A 19,572-nucleotide genomic window follows, 5' to 3' on the forward strand; every position below is an offset into this window, starting at 1 on the left:
TGCCGCTCCTTGTCAGTCCTCTCCCCTTCTTTGTATTTCATATACATTCATACATTCATTTTTCTCTTCTGTCTGCACACAAATATTTTCTCTCACCCACATGCCATTTCCAAGGCACTCTTGCCACAAATACAGACACAGCCATTCCCACTTTCTCTCTCATAATTCTTTATATTTCCTTCTATACACATATATAAGCTTAACAACCACATGCTAAGCCCCTTATTTAGTGATCCTGGATAGTGACTTGTCAGAACTTTCAAAGCCAAGATAAGAATGGAGAATAAACTCTTAAAGCCTGAACTTGGAATGAGAAATGGGGGCAGGCATTATGGGGGAAATTCATACTATCTTGCTCTTAGTTTGGGCCTCAGACTGAAGAGGAAGGTCATTTTTATTCCCTGGTCTTCACTAGGTATGGGCCTTGGTCTGGAACTTGGACTTGAGAAGCTAAATGTGATTCTGTATCAGTCTTCCATAGGTGATGTTGAACCCATGGAAAAACTGGTTCCAAAAGATCTCTCACATCTCACCAGCCCTCATCATTCACCCTGTGTGACCACTCATTGAGTGCTTAGCCTGACGTGGTATCAGAAACAAACCTCATGGGAACAGCCTTCAGCCATCCCTCAATGGCTTCGACATGTTCTTGTGACAACGGACCCATGTGGTTACTTTGCTTACTTTGCTTATTTTCAGTGAGGACACCTGAAAATCGCATACTGCTGTTCTGCAAGGGTGCAGACACGATCATCTGTGAGCTCCTTCACCCATCCTGTAGATCTCTCAAAGACATAACCATGGACCATTTAGATGTAAGTGTTCAGGTTGCGGGGCAGGAGAGCAGCAGGTGGCTCTGTGTATCTGGATGTGTATCCGCGTACGTGTCCCCATGTCAGTGTGTTTCAGTATGAGGTAGATTGGTATCTGTGTCTCTCTAATTGATAGAAGAGTAAAAACTACATCCTTCTGTGGGATTCTTGTTGACCATGTTGCCAGCTTCTGCAGTGAGCAGTTGAATGGGCCAGGATCCCAGGGGGCATGATGAGAATATGTTGTAGGAACATTTACTACAATCAGGACAGTTCACTCTGTGATTCCTGGCCCAGTCATGACAGGAACAGACTGCTTTTAGGTATGGAGCAGAAATCACCAGGCCTGGACTGTTTAGGTGACTGTGTGACACCATCCTCTGTTATTTATAGGGTTAGAATCCCCACGGGTGCCTACCTGCCGCACTCCACTTCCACCTTTTGGGATTTGAGATGTAACAGAGAGAATGGCTCCAGTATGCTAACATTAGAAAGGAAAACCATATTCATGCTCTCTGAGGTTTCTACCCCTAAACCTGGATATATCAAGGGTTGGAGAGATGGGACAGGGGATGTGATGGGGGAAAAGACAGATCAGAGAAGTATTTTAAGGAAGAAATAGTTTGGAGGAAATGCTATTTTATTAGGACATTTTGGCGTGGCCCTACATTAACACATAGTCGGAAATCAGAGAACAAATGGTCAATAGGCACATGAAAAGATGTTCAATGTCATAGCCATCAGGGGAAAGCAAATCAAATCACAAGATGCTACTTCACATCACTAAAGTAACTAAAATCAAACAGATGATCAGACAATAATGAGTACTGCCAAGGATATAGAAAAATTGTACCCTGCACACATTGCTGACGAGAATGTAAAATGGTACAGCCATTTTGGAAAACAGTCTGGCAATGGCAGTTCCTGAAAAAGTTAAGCACAGAGTTGTCATATGACCCAGCAGTTCCACGCCTAGGTATATTCCCAAGGGAAATGAAAACTTACATTCACACAAAAATGTGTACACTAATGCTTATATCAGCATTATTCATACAGAAACCACCCAGATCCCCATCAGTGGATGAATGAGTAAATAAAATGTGATAAATCTGTACAGTGAATGCTAGCCAGTCACAGAAGGGAATGACATACTTAATACATGCTACAATGTGTAGCATGATAAACCTTGAAGACATTATGCTAAGTGAAAGAAGCCAGGCACAAAGGGCCAGTATTGTATGATTTCATTTATATGAAATGTACAGAACAGGCAAATCTGCAGAAGAGAAAGTAGATTAGTGGTTACCAGGGGCTCTAGGAAAAGGGAATGGGAATGACTGCTAATAGGTAATGGGGTTTCATCATCTCAGAGATGATGAAAATGTTTGGGATTAAGATAGTAGTGATGGTTGCACAACTTTATCAGTTTATAGACATATAGATACATAGAAAGTGAAAGTTGCTGAGTTGTGTTCGATTCTTTGTAACCCCATGGACTATACAGTCCATGGAATTCTCCAGGCCAGAATACTGGAGTAGGTAGCCGTTCTCTTCTCCAGGGGATTTTCCCTACTCAGGGATCGAACCCAGGTCTCCCACATTGCAGGTGTATACATATATATACATATACATTATATTATACATAATTGTGTACTTAATTGTATACCTATATATTACACTTAATTGTGTACTTTAATAGGGTGATTTTTATGGTACATAGCGTTGTATCTCCAGTTTTTGAAAAAAACCACTGATGTGTCCCTCATAGGACAACTCTTAAACTGGTTTCCTGAGGTCACAGTTTTGTTTCTTCAGTGTGTGTGTGTGTGTGTGTGTGTGTTATAGGCTGTGTGTGTGTGTGTGTGTGTGTGTGTGTGTGTGTGTGTGTTATAGGCTACTCTGAAAACCTCCCTTATCTTTTAACCGTCCAGAACACATGAATTTGGGTATCTTCTCAGCGTTTCCACAGACTAGATTCAAAGGGGAATCATAAAACCATTTCAGATCTTTTGACCTGCAACCAACCTTAACAGACACCCATAGTGGAGCCTGACTACATTAGTCTATTAACCACTGAGAATATTCTGTAAGAGTCAAGTTCCAGAAACCCATTCATGCAGAAGCACAGCTCCAAGCCCTCTAAGACAGGAATCCAGCAAACAGATCACACAAAAACAAGCAGCAGTCAGGACCCCAGGACCCCAATTTGCCCCCCACAAGGGAAAAGAAAAACATACAAGTAAGAGATATGTAGGAAATAATGTTAAGGACAGTCTGCTAAAGTATTTGTTGAATGGATTAAGAATCTGTCAATGTATTGTTAAGCTTGCCAAGTCCTCATATCAGTACGCCATGCAAGATCAATTTCTGCCATATCTCTTCCTTTTTTTAAATGGCTGATGTATATTTTTAATTCCTGAATATATATGTGCATATATGTATGTATATTATTGAGGTAAAATTGGTATGTAATATTAAATAAGTTTTAGGTGTACGCCATTATAATTTGATACTTGCATATACTTCAAAGTGATCACCACTTTGTCTTGTTATCACCCATCCCCATCAGTTGACCCCCTTTCACCCCCCAACCCCTTTCCCCTCTGCTGCTGCTGCTGCTAAGTCGCTTCAGTCGTGTCCGACTCTGTGCGACCCCATAGACGGCAGCCCACCAGGCTCCCCGTCCCTGGGACTCTCCAGGCAAGAACACTGGAGTGGGTTGCCATTTCCTTCTCCAATGCAGGAAAGTGAAAAGTGAAAGGGAAGTCTCTCAGTTGTGTCTGACTTTTAGCGACCTCATGTACTACAGCCTATCAGGCTACTCCGTCCATGGGATTTTCCAGGCAAAAGTACTGGAGTGGGGTGCCATTGCCTTCTCCGTCTTTCCCCTCTAGTAACCCCCAATCTGTTCCCTTTATCTATGAGTTTGTTTTTGTTTTGTTTGTTCATTTGTTTGTTTTTTAGATTCCACATATGAGTGAAATCATATGGTGTCTGGTCTTTCTTTATCTGATTTATTTCAAACAACATAATACTGTGAAGGTCCATCCATTTGTCACAGATAGCAAGATTTCTACTTTTTATGAGTGTGAAGTGTTCCATTCATCAGTGGACACTTAGGCTGTTTCCATGTCTTGACTGTTGTAAATATTGCTGCAGTGAACATAAGGGTGCATGTATCTTTCTGAATTAGTGATTTCATTGTATTTGGATAAATATAAATACCCAGAATTGGAATAGCTGGATCTGGATCATATGGTAATTCTATTTTAAATCATCAAGAAGACAAGAAATAACAAGGGTTGGTGAGGATGTGGAGAAAAGGTAACCTTCATACACTGTTGGTGGGAATATAAACTGGTGCAACCATTAGGGAAACCAGTATGAAGATTTTTCCTTTGTAAGAAGTCTCTTGAGAGCATCTCTCAGCCTTCTTTTTTATAGCTTCACCTGTCAACAGTAAAGAGATTTAAGAGAGAGGATTCTTGGACTTCCCTGGTGGTCCAGTGGTTAAGACTCTGCAGTCTTAGTGCAGGGGACCAGGTCAGGGAACTAGATCTCACATGCTGCAACTAAGACTAGGCACAGCCAAATAAGTTAATTAATTTTTTAAAAAGAGATAGGATTCTCTACAGATATTCCTGAATGTTATTTTTACCTGACAGCTAACGGTGAAGTACTCAGGAGTTATACAGAGAACTAATAACAAAATATCAAGGTGATAAATTCTGTTTCTCTTTGGTCTTGTGATGCCACAGTGAATTAGTTTAAAGCTCACTATTACCAGTGATTGTGTAGAATTGTTATTCATTTGCAGTTCTCAATACACAAAGTCTGCTTCTAACCCATTTTCAGTTAGATATGGATTGTGTCCTAAACTACCCACACTGTCACCCTGCTTTCCTTGTAACCAAGAGTATACTTCTGCAAGATAATTAGTTGTGGTTAGTTAGGATACTTTAGGAAAAGGCAATGGCAACCCACTCCAGTACTCTTGCCTGGAAGATTCCATAGAAGGAGGTGCCTGGTAGGCTACAGTCCACGGGGTTGTGAAGAGTGGGACACGACTGAGTGACTTCACTTTCACTTTTCACTTTCATGCATTGGAGAAGGCAATGGCAACCCATTCCAGTGTTCTTGCCTGGAGAATCCCAGGGACGGAGGAGCCTGGTGGGCATCCGTCTTATGGGATCGCACAGAGTCGGACACGACTGACGTGACTTAGCAGCAGCAGCAGGATACATTGGTGGCCGAAGAGCAAAAGGTACTAACTTACCCAGAGAGCATTTCAGCAGTGACCTCATTAGCACTCTTGGCTGTGACTAAATCAGCTGAGCCAACCAGCTGTAGGTGGTGGTGATGGTTTAGTTGCTAAGTCATGTCTGACTCTTTGCAACCCCATGGACTGTAGCCTACCAGGCTCCTCAGAGGTCCATGGGATTTCCCAGGCAAGAATGGGAGTGGGTTGCCATTTCCTTCTCCAGGGCATCTTCCCAAACCAGGGGATGAACTCGCATCTCCTGTTTGGGCAGGTGGATTTTTTACCACTGAGCCACCTGGGAAACCAACCAGCTGTAGACAAACACACAAATTTGCTGTTTAAGATGCCCACGAATACTTGATGAAGGAAGGCAGGGAGAAACGAAAATAAATGAATGTATGCTTGTAAAAAAAAAAAAAAAACCAGTAACACCCTTATTTCTTATAAAAATTCCTTTTTGCTTTATCACTCCCTTCTTTCTCATATTATAAACATCATTATCTTCTGTGTGGAGGGTGAATTACTATCCCAATTTTAGAAGAAGTCTGAAGGCTTCATTCTTTACCACGGTCACAGCAAACTGCCTAACCATAGGTAGAAGTTAGAATCTTCTGTCTCTCGGAAGTATTCTCAGACTTTATACACAGCTATACTGGCCTTATCTTTAGGACATCTGACTGAGAAAACAGGTGTTTTCTGGTTAGGTAGTAGCCCTGTGATACTAGGCAATAAACCCTCTCTCGTGGGCAGAGGGAGCCTGTGGGGCTAGTCTGTCATTCCTGACTCAGCCCTAACTCAGCCCAAGTCCACTCAGTGCACACATGTCTTCCAGGATTTTGCCAGTGATGGCCTTCGCACCCTCATGGTGGCCTACCGAGAACTGGACAGTGCATTCTTCCAGGACTGGAGCAAGAAGCACAGTGAAGCCTGCTTGTCTTTGGAGGATCGGGAAAATAAAATATCAATTGTCTACGAAGAGATTGAAAGAGACCTGATGGTTAGTGTGAGAAAATCAGGGACAGATTAGGGGCAGGGGAGCAGTTGGGAGACTGAACAAGGACTCTGAGAATGGCTTCCAGCAAGTCCATAGGTTCAGGCTGTCTCTGGATATAGAATCCAAGCTGACTCAGGATATTGTGCATCTTTGAAATCCATAAATAATGAAAAATGCATTGGTTGTAAATTTCGTCTTTCTGGCAGTGTTTCTTATCCCAAAGATGTCCACAGAAGCTAAGTAATCTGGAAGAAATCAAGGTCTGAATCATGTACAAAAAGTATTTGCTATTTACGATGCCCACTGAATACTTGATGAAGGAAGGCAGGGAGAAATGAAAATAAATGATGGAATTAATTGATGGAATAATCAAGACAATAGTATTCACTCTTTCATTCAACAATATTTTATTAAGTGCTTTGCCAGGTACTGTTTTAAGCCCTGAGCATGTAGTAGTAGACAAAACAGACCAAAAAGTAATATATATACATAGTATGTTAGATGTGACAGTTCTGTGGAAGAAAATAAAGCCAGGAAGAAGGGTTGGGAGTATTAGCACATTGCATGTGTGTGTGTGTTATAGAAAAGAGAGCATAACTGCTATTTTAAATAAGGCACTTGGTCCTCACTATGAAAAAGACATCTGAGCAGAGATCTGAAGAAGGTGCAAGCCAAGCAGATCTCTGGGGAGTCAGTTTTCCAGAAAGAAGGAATAGTAAAAGCGAGGACCATGAAACAGGAGCAGACCTAATTTGTTAGTTGAAGAGCAAGGCAGCTGATGTGACTGATACAGTGTAAGCAAGGAGAGAATAAAAGGACATGAAACAGAGAAGCAGTAGCAGGTCTTGACAGGCTGGTATAAAGACTTATAGTGAGACATGAAAAACCACTGAAGAGCTCAACCAGAGGAGGCATGTGATAGCTTTTACAATGATTAGTCTGACTGCCATGTGGGGATTATGCTGTAAAGGAGCAAGTGCAGACACAGGGAGACCAAGTAGAAAGTAACTGCAGTAGTACCAGAGAGAAATGATAATGGCTTGGATCAGATAGAAGTAGCGGAAGTGGTGAGAAATGATCAAATTATGTACATTTTTAAACAGTAGAGCCAACAGAATTTGCTGGTGGATTATAGAATATGATAAAAGAAGTTAAGGATGACCCCAACATTTTTGACCAGATTGATACAGGCTCTGCTATAAAAAGAGAAATTGCTGTGGTCTAGTGGTTAAGAATTCACCCGCCAATGCAGGAGACATGGGTTCAATCCCTGATCTGGGAAGATCCCACACTCCATGGAGCAACTAAGCTCCTGTGCCACAACTACTGAGCCTGTGCTCTAGAGCCTGGGAGCCACAATTATTGAGCCTATGTGTTACAGCTACTGAAGCCCGCCTGCCCTAGAGGCCATACTCCTCAACAAGAGAAGCTACCACAGTGAGAAGCCTGCACACCACAACTAGAAAAAAGCCCAGACAGCAATGAAGACCCAGCACAGCCAAAAATAAATAAATAAAATTATTTTAGTAAAAATAAGAGAAATTGCTGATACCAAATGGGAAAATTTAGAGGTGCCAAAGGTCACAAATCTCCTTCCATGGTTAGCTCTGTGGTTAGTGTTTCTAGTCTGTCCTTTTAGAGGCCCAGCAGCAATCAGTCAGTCGTTTGTCCATCTGTCAGTTCCTCAGACTCAGTGTTGGTGCCCATCCCTGTGATCAGTAGGATATCATTGAGAAGAAGGCATGGTGTGGACCAACATGCTTTTGATCTAGTGTGGGAAAGGCCTTGAAAACCTCAGAAGCCCTCAGTAGATGCAAACAAATGAAGTTCATCCAAACTCTTTTAGAGCTGAAAAACGAGTTGGATTTGGGAGTCCCTTGTCTGAGACATACCACTTTTGGAGACCAAAGCCAGGAAACGTGCTCTGAAAGCAAGAGAGAAGGAAAAGTGTGCTGAGAAACAGAGGGTTTAGAAGTGGCACAAAGCTTCATGTACGACTTAGTCAGTCTTTTCCCTCTTTGATTCCTTATATTCTGTTTCTAAATTTGATGTCAGTGTGTAATTGAAGAAGTGTATCTGTTGAAGGGCAGAAGGCCGTGAGTTTTATGCCATTGAGGCCCTTGTGCCAGGACAGAGCCAGCTTACTAAAGAGGATACTAAGGTGCCAGTCAAGTTGTTGGATACCACTAAATGCTGGGAAAGATTAAAGGCAGGAGGAGAAGAGGGTGACAGAGGATGATGGTTGGATGGCATCGACTCAATGGATATGAGTTGAGCAAACTGTGGGAGATAGTGAGGGACAGGGAAGCCTGGCATGCTGCAGTCCATGGGGTCACAAAGAGTCAGATATGACTGAGCGACTGATCAACAACAAAATGCCATGAGTCTCTTCCTTTTCCTCTCTCACTGATATCTCTGTTCCAAGCTGTTAGGGGCCACAGCCATAGAAGACAAGCTGCAGGATGGAGTACCTGAGACGATCCTCACCCTGAACAAAGCCAAAATTAAAATTTGGGTTTTAACTGGAGATAAGCAAGGTAAGGGGAGCTCCTTGCCTGACCAATGCTACAGCCTAAATATATCTCAGTCCCCATAAAATCTAGCATAGAAACGGGCACAGTACTGATCAAGGAAGTATATCCAGATTGCCTGGAGAAGTGAGTACAGACTGGAATTGCTTTACGTAATAAGGAAAGCTTCCTAGAGGAAGCTAAGCCAGAATGATCCTAGTTATTGATCAATAACTTACAAGTCTGTCCTGTGGATGTTTGAAGATAGTCTCTACTGACTCATGAAAAACACATTCAAATGCATCCATGGCAGCTGTGGACACATGGGGTCTGCACCTTATGCCTGTGCACTGTAAAGACCCTGTCCCAGCCAAATGCGACCTGTGTTCCTCCTTGCTCTGCAGAGACCGCTGTGAACATTGCCTATGCCTGTAACATATTCGAGGATGAGATGGATGAGATATTTATCGTGGAAGGCAACAATGATGAGACTGTTGGAGGAGAACTCAGGTATGAGGGAAGAACTGCCACAGCCTGTCACTGGAACCAAGATTTCCCACCCATCTCTTCCCCCAGTATGGCTCCCACATTACCAGAAGGGACAGAGAAGAAGTGGGGGAGGGCAAAACAAAAGTCCTAAAATATCTGAGAGAATTTTGTGAAGAGGCATTAGAGCTCAAGGAGTGTGCAGAAGTGGAGAAGTGTCATGTGTAGATCACACGCAAGGCGGGGGCGGGTCTCAGGAGGTGGTTGCGTCTGAGGCCCTGGAAGGTACTCTGCAGAGGCTCTGCATCCATCTGGCCCATTTTCACTTTGGGACACTTTTCCTTCCTAAGCTCTAGGGCTTCCGGTCAGACATTAATCATCACTCTTGGCTTACAGGTCAGCAAGGGAAAAGATGAAACCCGACTCTCTACTGGAATCAGACCCCGTAAACAGTTACCTCGCCACAAAGCCCCAACCACCCTTCAAAATACCTGAGGAGGTGCCCAATGGCAGCTATGGCTTAATCATCAATGGCTACAGTCTGGTGGGCAACACAGATCTACAACTCTGTTCTCTTCTTCCAAGGAAATCTTTTCTTAGGTCCAACCCACTTCAGGGAAATTTCAAGATCCTTTTGCTATTCCTTGAGTTACCCTAGTCCCCCTCCCTGTCAGACACCTTTCCCCCAGCCTTCTCTAGGCAGGAGTAATGAGGAAAGAGAAGCCAAGGGCTTATTCCTTCCTTCTCCAAATTCTTCACTGCTGATGTTGCCCATTACTTGAGGAAGGAGGGAAGTGAGCACAACCAGGTCCTCCAAAAGGTCTCTGGGCCTTTTAACCCAGTCAACCAATTTGACGTAGTGAGAGACTCTCATGGTTTCCTACTGGAAGCTGGGTCAGGATACCTAGAACTGACCTGGGGGCTTGGCTTCACTGGGAATGGAGCATCTTGGGAGCAGCTCTGCCTGAGAGGGGAGAACGGAGGGGAAAGAGAGGGCCAAGGAAGGTTCTGTCCCAAGAGCTTTTGGGGCAGCCTGGAATGTAGATGTGTCCTGGTGCTGCAGGCCCATGCTCTAGAAGGAAACCTGGAGTTGGAACTGGTGCGGACGGCGTGCATGTGCAAGGGGGTGATCTGCTGCCGGATGACACCCCTCCAGAAAGCCCAGGTGGTAGAACTGGTGAAGAAGTACAAGAAGGCGGTGACACTGGCCATCGGGGACGGGGCCAATGACGTCAGCATGATCAAAGGCATGTGAGGGGTCGGGGGCAGTAGTGCCTAGCCGTGGGCTCGCCCTTTCCTTCTTCCATGGGCAAAACTGATGTGTGTGGCACTGTGCTGCTGGTTCCTTCTCCTGCATATGTCCTGTATGTATTGTGCATTTATACTGTTGCAACTTCATCCATGTTCCTCGGCACCTGAGTACCCACTTATTTATACATCATTACATACAGTCATGCACACACATTCAGATTCATGCATGTAACACTCATGTACTCAGATACCCATGGCTCCAACAAGAACACAAGCACATGCTCAGAGAACAAGCTGTGCAACCACAATACCCATCTTGTTGAGATGGCATCAAAGCCCACAGAAAGGACCCTGGGGCCGGAGTCATGGTTGGTTCCTTTCTTGAAGGCTGTAGAGTTGAACAATGTTAGGCAGACAACAGGGCTGCCCAACCAGGGAATTAGCTATGCAGCCTGACGCAGGGATCTTTTCCTCTCTGAGGCGTTATTCCCAAGAGCTTTCCCTGACTCCCCTGGCTGGAGAAGAATAGCAAACTTACTGATGCTTCAGAGTAATAGAAGCAAATGGCTGAAACTGGTGTTAATTTCAGCTGAACGCTGTTAGCCTCCAGCAGCTTATAGTTCTGTGAGCTATGATCACATCTAGGGGTCCTCTAGCCCAACCTCTCTCCCATACTGAAGACACTAGCATATATGCCAGCCTCAGTTTCAACACTAGGAAGCGTTCTTGCTCTCTTTCTCCAGTTTCTGGAACTTATTTGACTTTTAGGGCCTCAGAGGTTTTAGTTATTCTGTTAAGCAGTGTAATCAGTATGTACCAGAAGATCAAAGAATTTAATCTATACTACCACAGGCCAATTAAAACTTTTAGAAATTTAAGTCTTATCTTCCATCAAGCATAAAAGTGAAAGTGTTAGTTGCTCGACATGTCTGACTCTATGCGACCCCATGACCTGTAGCCCGCTAGGCTCCTCTGTCCATGGAATTCTCCAAGCAAGACTACTGGAGTGCATAGCCATTCCCTTCTCCAGGGAATCTTCCTGACCCAGGGATTGAACCCGAGTCTCCCTTGCTTTATCCAGAAAAAGACACCTTAAGCTTCCTGAAGAACTCATTTCTTACTAACAAAGTATGTACATCACTGTTCTCCCAACAGTTGGAGTTTAGCTCCTTAGATAAACTTAGATAAATAAATAATGTGTTAGGTTGATATCCATCCTGAATCTGTTATCAAGAGATAACAAGAAATTTTTTTACCTGAGCACCTGGGCAGTAGGGGAGAGCCCAGATGGCTATAGTAAGTACAAAGACCATCAAGGACAGACTTCTACAATAATGCTAGCCATACCCGGTAATCTCGGGGGGCAGCATCCAAAACAAAGCGTGAATGAAGGGGCTGTTTTCTGACTTGTGGGGGAAGGGAAATCCACTGAGGAGAAAAGACTCCATTAAGTAAATGGCACTTCAGCTGGGCCTACCAGTGTTTTTCAGGTGTAAAATAAGAGGTACATGAAACGCGATCTCAGCCTTAATCGTACACTTCCCAGGCTGGGAGCCCAGAGAGAAAGCTCTTTGGCTGAAAATTTCCTGGGGTTCCTTTGCAGCTGCCCACATTGGAGTCGGCATCAGTGGCCAGGAGGGGATGCAGGCCATGCTTAGCAGCGACTACGCCTTCTCCCAGTTCCGCTATCTTCAGCGTCTGCTCTTGGTTCATGGCCGCTGGTCCTATAATCGCATGTGCAAGTTTCTAAGCTACTTCTTTTACAAAAACTTTTCCTTCACCCTGGTGCATGTCTGGTATGCCTTCTACAGTGGGTTCTCTGCACAGGTAAGTGCTCAAGTGGCATTCTCCACTCTGGTCAAGTGGGTCTTCTCTAATCTTCCTCCACTTCAGCCAGTTCAGACCCTTTTTCACCTCTAGAGACCTGTGTATGATGTGGCACCATCCATCCTTTATACTCCTCACCCATGATGATCCCGTCTCCTAACCCTGCACTTAACCTTAGAGTTCTAAACTCTGTCCTGGCTCTGACTCAGCCTTGACTTCTACCCACAGAACTCTCCCAGAAGATATTTTCATCTTTCCCATGACATAGAGACCTAGAATTTCCAAACATATGTAATGGAGGTGGGGGGTGGTGGGGATGAGATTCCTGGATCTGAGAGTTTTTTAGGATCCAGAGTAATCTTTATGGAACAGGCTGAACTGAACTAACACTTGGAAACACAGCTTCTCTTTACTTCTCCTTCCTCACCCAGACATACCACCCTGCCAAAAACTGTTGTTGCTCTAATGAGTATGAAATCTCCACAGAAGTGGGGAGAAGTGATCCTTGGATGTTGATGTTCTATGAGAATTCCCTTTTTCCTATAAGAAGTTTCTCAGGATTCCCAAAGAGAAACAACCTCCGGAACGATCATCTTGGGAGATCCCTACTACCTTTGTGACCTTGCTATGCTATGACCTTAAGGCTCCAGGAAAACAGACCAGTCAGCAGACAGTAGTGGGCTTGTCTGCCCCTAGTGTCTAGTAACACCAGCCTGGCTTGTGGGAGGCGTATGTATATGTACATGTTACTGCTGACCTCTTGTGGCTAGGAAAGAAAGTAGCCTACTATAGGCTCATGGGTCTGTTCTGCTTGTCAGTGTTAGAAGGTGTCCAGGGTTATAGGAACTACTGAATGCCGTAAAGCAGATAAAGAACACAGAGACTTACATGCCTGGGAGTGCAGGGGTACACTCAGCATTCCCTAGCAGCCACTCTGGGTCCTTTCCATGCAGAGAGGAGCAGTACAGGTCATGGTAGAGTTGGTCTAAATCATCCTCATCAGATTGGCCACAAACAAGTGTAATGTGGCCTTGCCCCAGCCTAGGACCCAGGGACCAAACAGAGTCTGCAGTCAGCTTTCTCGGTCAAATTTCAGAAATCCAAACCATGTTCTAGGTTATCACGGTGATGGGTAGGTGGAGGGCAGAAGGGGTCCTCTTAAAGCTGGGAGGTAGAGCTGAGACTTTGGAAAAGAGAAATCTCCTAAGAAATCTCCTTGGTGTTCTTCCAGACAGTTTATGATACCTGGTTTATCACTTTCTACAACCTGGTCTACACCTCCCTCCCTGTCCTGGGCTTGAGTCTGTTTGATCAGGTAAGACCAGCAATAAACCTCTTAGTCAAGGCTGAAGCCCCTGGCCCCTTGAAGAGTATTCCCAGGAATGAAGAGGACAGCAGCAGCCAAGAGATAGGCTCCAAAGTCAAATGTAAATAGAATCATTTCTAGAGGAAGGGAGGGAGCTCACCACCTGGAGAGGTATCATTGGATAAAGTAAATTATACTCTGCCACAGAATAATCATCGGCTGCAGAAACCCAAATTTTCCTGTGTCAAGTTTTTCTTCATAGAGAGAAACACAGACATTGTGCTGTGCAATAAATGGAGTGTGTACCAAAGTGGAAGGAAATAGTTGTTGGGGCAGGACTAGATACATCAAGGGGCTCCAGAAAGGAGAGACCATAAAGAGATAATGGGATAAGCGAGGCCTAGGCGAGAATCCTGAAGGCCAAGCTTGGAAGTATGGGTCTGATTCCTCAAATTGTAGGGAGTCAGCCTGGGGGGTACTGCCTAGGACTCTTGGAAATTTCCCTGGGCATCAAGGGTCCTGGTGCCCTACCTCTCCCTCTTCTACCCAACCTCCAGTCCTGGGTACGTAGAATAAAAAGGGAGCCTCCAAAGAGAAATAAAGTAGCTGAAAGAGGACATCACAGGATCGTGGTTCCTGGTCTCCATCAGGGTAGGAAGGAAACTCTCCGTGAAGTAGCTGCCAGCCTCAGAGCAGCAAGAGGATGAGTTCTGTCATTCAGCAGCTATACAGCTTCAGTGATCTAAATCTAGGGATCCACAACCTCTCAAAACAAGCCTCAATCCTTGTTACCCAGAGTTTTAGATTTAGGAGATGAAGATGGTCCCATGTCATCCTCACAGAGAATTCCCTCAGCTGAGTTCCCCAGTGGCTACGGGAATGGGAGGAGCATCACAGAACAGAAATACCTCTAACCGACTAACTGGATGCCACCGGCCTCCTCTTGCCTCCCACTGGCTTTTGACAGAATACTCAGCCAAAGGAACACTTAGAACTAGGGACTCATGTCCCAGTTGCCTCCCCACCCAAGCTCCAGTCCTTCCTTCCCTCTACTCCCAATCCTAACTTCCCCCTTTCTTAACTCCCCATCTTGAACTTCTAGCTTTCTTCCACCACGTATATCCCTGCCTAGAGAGTAGGGCTTTAGAAAGGTTCTGGTCACTGCTCTGTTCTCTGGTTCCACATCTCAAGTAATCCATGAAGAATCTCCTAGGCAGCCTAACAGCAAACTCAGTGAGGGGAGAAGCCTCTACTCTGCTGGAGATGGGACCTTTGGAGAGACCCTGAGCCTTCCTCCTTACCCTCTGGTGCTTCCAGGATGTGAATGAAACATGGAGCCTACGCTTCCCAGAGCTGTATGAGCCAGGCCAGCACAACCTGTATTTCAACAAGAAGGAATTTGTGAAGTGTTTGTTGCATGGGATCTACAGTTCCTTTGTGCTGTTCTTTATCCCTATGGGGACTGTTTACAATTCAGTGCGCAAAGATGGGAAGGAGATCTCCGACTACCAGTCCTTCTCCCTGATAGTGCAGACCTCCTTGCTCTGTGTGGTCACAATGCAGGTGTGGCCGGTGGTGGGGTAAGGGGATTGCATGGGGAGCCTGTCTGGAAGAGAGGAAGGGAAGGAGGGAGGGGAGGCAGAAAGGGAGTGTCCCCTTTTATGAAATGGGAGAAGGGAGGTGACTGAAGATCCTGGGTTGTAGACTAATGTACATAAGAGGGTGCTTTTCAGATTACACTGGAGACAACCTACTGGACGATGATAAGCCATGTCTTCACCTGGGGTAGCCTGGGTTTCTACTTTTGCGTCTTATTCTTCCTGTACAGTGATGGCTTATGCTTATTGTTCCCCGACATCTTCCAGTTCCTAGGTAATATTCTGCCCAGTGTGGCAAGGGGCTGGGGCTGGGGGTGGGAGTGTGAACCAAGTCTATTTGTTTATTAAATGTTTACTGAGCAGCTACTGCTATGTATTAGACTCCATGGATGTAGATATGATTGAGACATGATCTCAGCCCTAAAAGGACTCAAAATCTAGCTAGCGAAAATACTTTACCTTATTAGAGTCTCTAAGATATTTTTAAGTTTCTTACCTAATATGAGCGTTACAAGCAGACCGAGAGATAGACAGGGCAAGAATTATTGCACCACTTTAGAGACTGGAAGTTTTTTTTAATGACTCAAATCTAGGCCTCCTGACTCCCAGTCAGATGTCCTTCCTACTATGACATAATGCCTTCTTAGCTCCTGTATTAATTTTCCCCTCTCTCATCTCCACTCTGATGAGGACAAAATAACAGACAGATGTTACTGTATATAACTGGTTCCTATTTTTTGTCAAGCCACTCATTTTTCCCCTCCAAAACCCCCCATCCCATTTTTGTGTCTCGGTCAGTGCTCTAGGACTCCTAGAACCTACCCTCACCGCTGCTGCCTTGCCTGGCCTTTAGGGGGAGACAAAGGCATGTGAATTCACAGTGACTTGGCTACACCAAGGACCTCAGTACAGTCCTTTAGCGTTTATATTTTTCTCAGGAGACTAAACTGTTTCCAAATCAGTAACTTCTTTCTTTGGGCTGAAGAAGTACCTAAGTTCAGGCTGACAGCCCCCTCCCTCCAGGCGTTGGTCCCGCCTTCCCTTTCTGGCTCTTTGTTTACAGGTGTGGCCAGGAACACTCTGAACCTGCCACAGATGTGGCTGAGTGTTATCCTCAGCATAATCCTCTGCATGTTGCCTGTGATTGGGTACCAGTTTCTCAAACCACTGTTCTGGCCCATCAGCGTGGACCAGGTGAGTGCAACAGGAATCTATCCAAATAGAATTAATGACCCTCTTAGCCTTTGCCTCTATGGATAAAAATCCTGTCCCCCATGCTCTGACTATAGATTATTGACAGAATTCATCACTGCATGAGACATCCACTGCCATACCCAATCCGGACCAAACTGAAACACACAGCCTCTCGACGCTCTGCCTACGCGTTTTCGCACAAACAGGGCTTTGGGGCCCTCATCACTTCCGGCAAGACCGTGAAGGCCAAATTGCCCAAGAGAAACAGCTTTCATTATAAAAAGTAGAGGTCTTTGGGGAAGCCCCAAAGGAGGCAGTCATTGCTCTTCCTCTCTTGGATTCACGAAACTTAATAAGGAGAGACTAGAGCCCCTGGAAACTAGCATAAACTCGCTCTTCCACGCTCACTGCAGGGGCTCAGCCTCTCCATTCCCTAGAAGGCTGTGCCCAAGTAAGGCAAGGCAAAGTAAAGAAAGAGCCCCAGACGTCTGTCAGAGTTACAGCATTTCAAGAAAAAGTCATGTCAGGCCTCCCCTTACCTTCCAAGTTCTAATCTGGACAAGCACATGTGGAGATACTGAGTGAAGAGGGGCAATGTGAGGAAGGGAAAAGAAAAGTAAGATCTAACAATCTTTCCCATACCCAGAGCAACCATAAAATTTGCCAGGGCCCCGCACAAGCAATTCACCCAGGCACCTTTCCTGGCTTCATCTGAGGTAATCAGAGTAAATCTTTTGCTGGCCTGGATACTAAAAGGAGGAGACAGCTGTCAACAGTTGGTCATAAGAAGCCAAAGGAGAGTTTCTAGACCAAAAAAAGAATGGAGATTGTTCCTGCATTGGTAGGACAGCTCAAGATTTTGCCACCCTCTCTTCTCTTTGACCCAAGAACTGACACCTTTTCAGGCCTCAGAACTGGGATGGGAAATGCAGGGGATTTACAAAAATCTTTTCTTGAGGGACATAAGCCATAACTGGTGAACATTTGTTTTCATTCCATAAAATTATTTTGAGAAGAAATTGTATGTACCTGAGAAAGTGTTTCTAATAAGTTTATAGACAAGTAATAAACTGCTTATTTTGGAGTGGAGAGATTTGTATGGTCTGTTGGGGCCCCAGTGATAGTAACTCAGGCCAAGCAATAACATCAGTCTATAGATTCCTGACACCTGCCCCCTTTCAAATGAGACCAGTGTTTCCCTTCCCCAACTCTTTCTCTACTTCTTTACTTCTATTCCACTTTTCTTCCCAGTTACTAAACTCTGTCTTGGCCTCAGTATCTTTTAACTGTATATTTATATACTATTTGCACACCTTAAATATTCGTTCCCAAAGCTCAACCCTAGGTTCTCTGCTCATTTTTCTCTGTACACTTTTCCTGAGTGACTTCTTATAACGTCATGGTTTTATTTACCAAAAAAAAGAAGATTCTCAACTCTCTTTCTATCCTAGATCTCTCTTCTGAGGTCCAGATTCATTTATCAAACTGACTCTAAGACACTTCACTTAGTTGAATCTCAGGAAACTCACCAACCTGTATTAAATATATTCCTCCCAAATTTCACCCCAGGATGTCATTACTGTCATCTGAGTCACCCAAGGCAGAATACTATACTCTTCCTGTATAGTCTGATGTCTAATAAGTCATCAAGTAATATAAATTCAGCATCTCCATTGCCTTGCTTTCAGTTTCCTCCTTTATTACCACTGCCCTTGTTCATATTTGGATCGTCTCTCACCTGGATTACTGCAGAAAATCTCCCCACTCATCCTTCTGGCTTTCCCCTGTCTAAAGTATCACCAGTACCATTTCCAGAGTCATCTTTCTGAACTGCAAACTTGACTGTGTCAAGCCCCAGCTTAGCATCCTCTAAGAGTCTTGCACACCTCAGGGTCTAGTTAAAATCTGCATGTTTTGTTGTTGGGCCCTCTCTAGCGTTGTCTTCTACTTCTCCCCCACTGCATTCACTCCAGTCATGCTATTTCTGGTCTTCTTGTCGTCAGCATACTGTTGTCATATCCTAACATGCTTTCCCTACTCCCTTCTTCATCTAGCAAACTTCTAGTCACCCTCCAGAAACTCAGAATAGTTGGAACTAAATAGAAGTAATGGGTGAACAACATTGTGAATGTACCAAGTGCCACTGCATTGTATACTTAAAAAGGGTTATGAGAATGTTTTGTGTTGGGAGAATTTTACCTCGATTTTAAAAAAATAAATAAACACTCAGATTAGGCACTGTCTCCTGTAAGAGCTTACCCTAATTCCTCAGTGTGACTTTTATATGTCTGTCCAATGTATTCGGTTACTCCCCTGTATATAAATGTCACCATCAGTGATATTTATCACAAGGAATTATAATCATTAATTTACCTGTCTGTGTACAATATATAATGGGTCTTTAATAAATATCTGTTGAATAAATTTAAATTAGCTTCTCTATTTTTGTTTCCCTGATAGCACTACCACCCAGTTGCTCAAACCAAAAAACTAGAAGTCTTTCTAGACAGCTCCCTTCTATTCCTCTAATCCAATCTATCCTGTCACTTTGTCTTAGAAATATCTTTAAGTCTTTCTCCTCATATTTGTTCCCAATCCCATAGATTTCATTGTTCCTTGCCTAGACTGTGCCAACATCCTCCTCTCAGATCTCCCTGCCTCTGATTCTGCTTATTCCCAACCCATTATCCACACCACAGAGAATGATCTTTCAAAAATCCAAATCAGATCATGTCATTTGCAGTTTAAAGTCCATTAGTGAATTATCAGAGCTTTCCTGCCTTTGGCAGTGCCTACCTCTCCAGCTTCATTGTCACTTTCTGCTGCATGTACAAAATTATTTGCAATTCCCCCAAAGGTCCCACTGTCTTCAGCAGCCACTGTGCCTTGGCCCTTTCTGTTCTCTCCTCTTAGAATACATTCTTTCCTTTGTCTAGCTAAGGTCTATCTGATCTTCAACCTCAGTAGCTTTAGTTGCTTCCTCTGGGAGCCTTCACTGACACCCAATTCCCTACTCTGAGTTGTTTGCCTCTTCCTTGCACAAGACCACCTTATACATTTTTCTTATTTTTGGTTCCCATGATTTGACTGTGTATCATTTACATGCCTATTTTACTGTTTTCTCCTCTGCTAGGCCATGATGATCGCCTTGAGAATAACAATTGTTTCATTTTTTAATTTGAATAACTAAGCAAAATGCTAACGCTTGGATTATTAATGTTTTTCAATTAGTAAGTAAATGAATGAAATCTGCTACCTTTTATTTTTCCTAAAACTGTCTTTTACCTGTCCTTTCGATGTGAATTTTATCCTTCAGGATCTAGTTTCCAGTTA

The 19,572-nt window shown here is 44.1% G+C and overlaps 1 protein-coding gene across 4 annotated transcripts in view; it reads left to right on the plus strand.

The window, feature by feature from the left end:
• Positions 1 to 17,328, plus strand: part of LOC133253284 (phospholipid-transporting ATPase FetA-like) — a 110,731-nt gene extending 93,403 nt beyond the window's left edge. For all 4 annotated transcript variants that reach the window (XM_061426831.1, XM_061426833.1, XM_061426832.1 and 1 more), the window contains 12 exons: positions 700 to 815; positions 5,906 to 6,070; positions 8,493 to 8,604; positions 8,982 to 9,087; positions 9,460 to 9,607; positions 10,127 to 10,310; positions 11,918 to 12,141; positions 13,373 to 13,456; positions 14,765 to 15,010; positions 15,181 to 15,319; positions 16,109 to 16,239; positions 16,335 to 17,328. In XM_061426831.1, the coding sequence (XP_061282815.1) occupies positions 700 to 815; positions 5,906 to 6,070; positions 8,493 to 8,604; positions 8,982 to 9,087; positions 9,460 to 9,607; positions 10,127 to 10,310; positions 11,918 to 12,141; positions 13,373 to 13,456; positions 14,765 to 15,010; positions 15,181 to 15,319; positions 16,109 to 16,239; positions 16,335 to 16,526 (1,847 nt within the window). In that variant the 3' untranslated portion in view covers positions 16,527 to 17,328. The remainder of the gene's footprint in view (positions 1 to 699; positions 816 to 5,905; positions 6,071 to 8,492; positions 8,605 to 8,981; positions 9,088 to 9,459; positions 9,608 to 10,126; positions 10,311 to 11,917; positions 12,142 to 13,372; positions 13,457 to 14,764; positions 15,011 to 15,180; positions 15,320 to 16,108; positions 16,240 to 16,334) is intronic.
• The last annotated feature ends 2,244 nt before the right edge of the window (positions 17,329 to 19,572 follow it).

The sequence above is a fragment of the Bos javanicus genome, chromosome 8, assembly GCF_032452875.1.
Source record: "Bos javanicus breed banteng chromosome 8, ARS-OSU_banteng_1.0, whole genome shotgun sequence".
Lineage (NCBI taxonomy): Eukaryota > Metazoa > Chordata > Mammalia > Artiodactyla > Bovidae > Bos > Bos javanicus.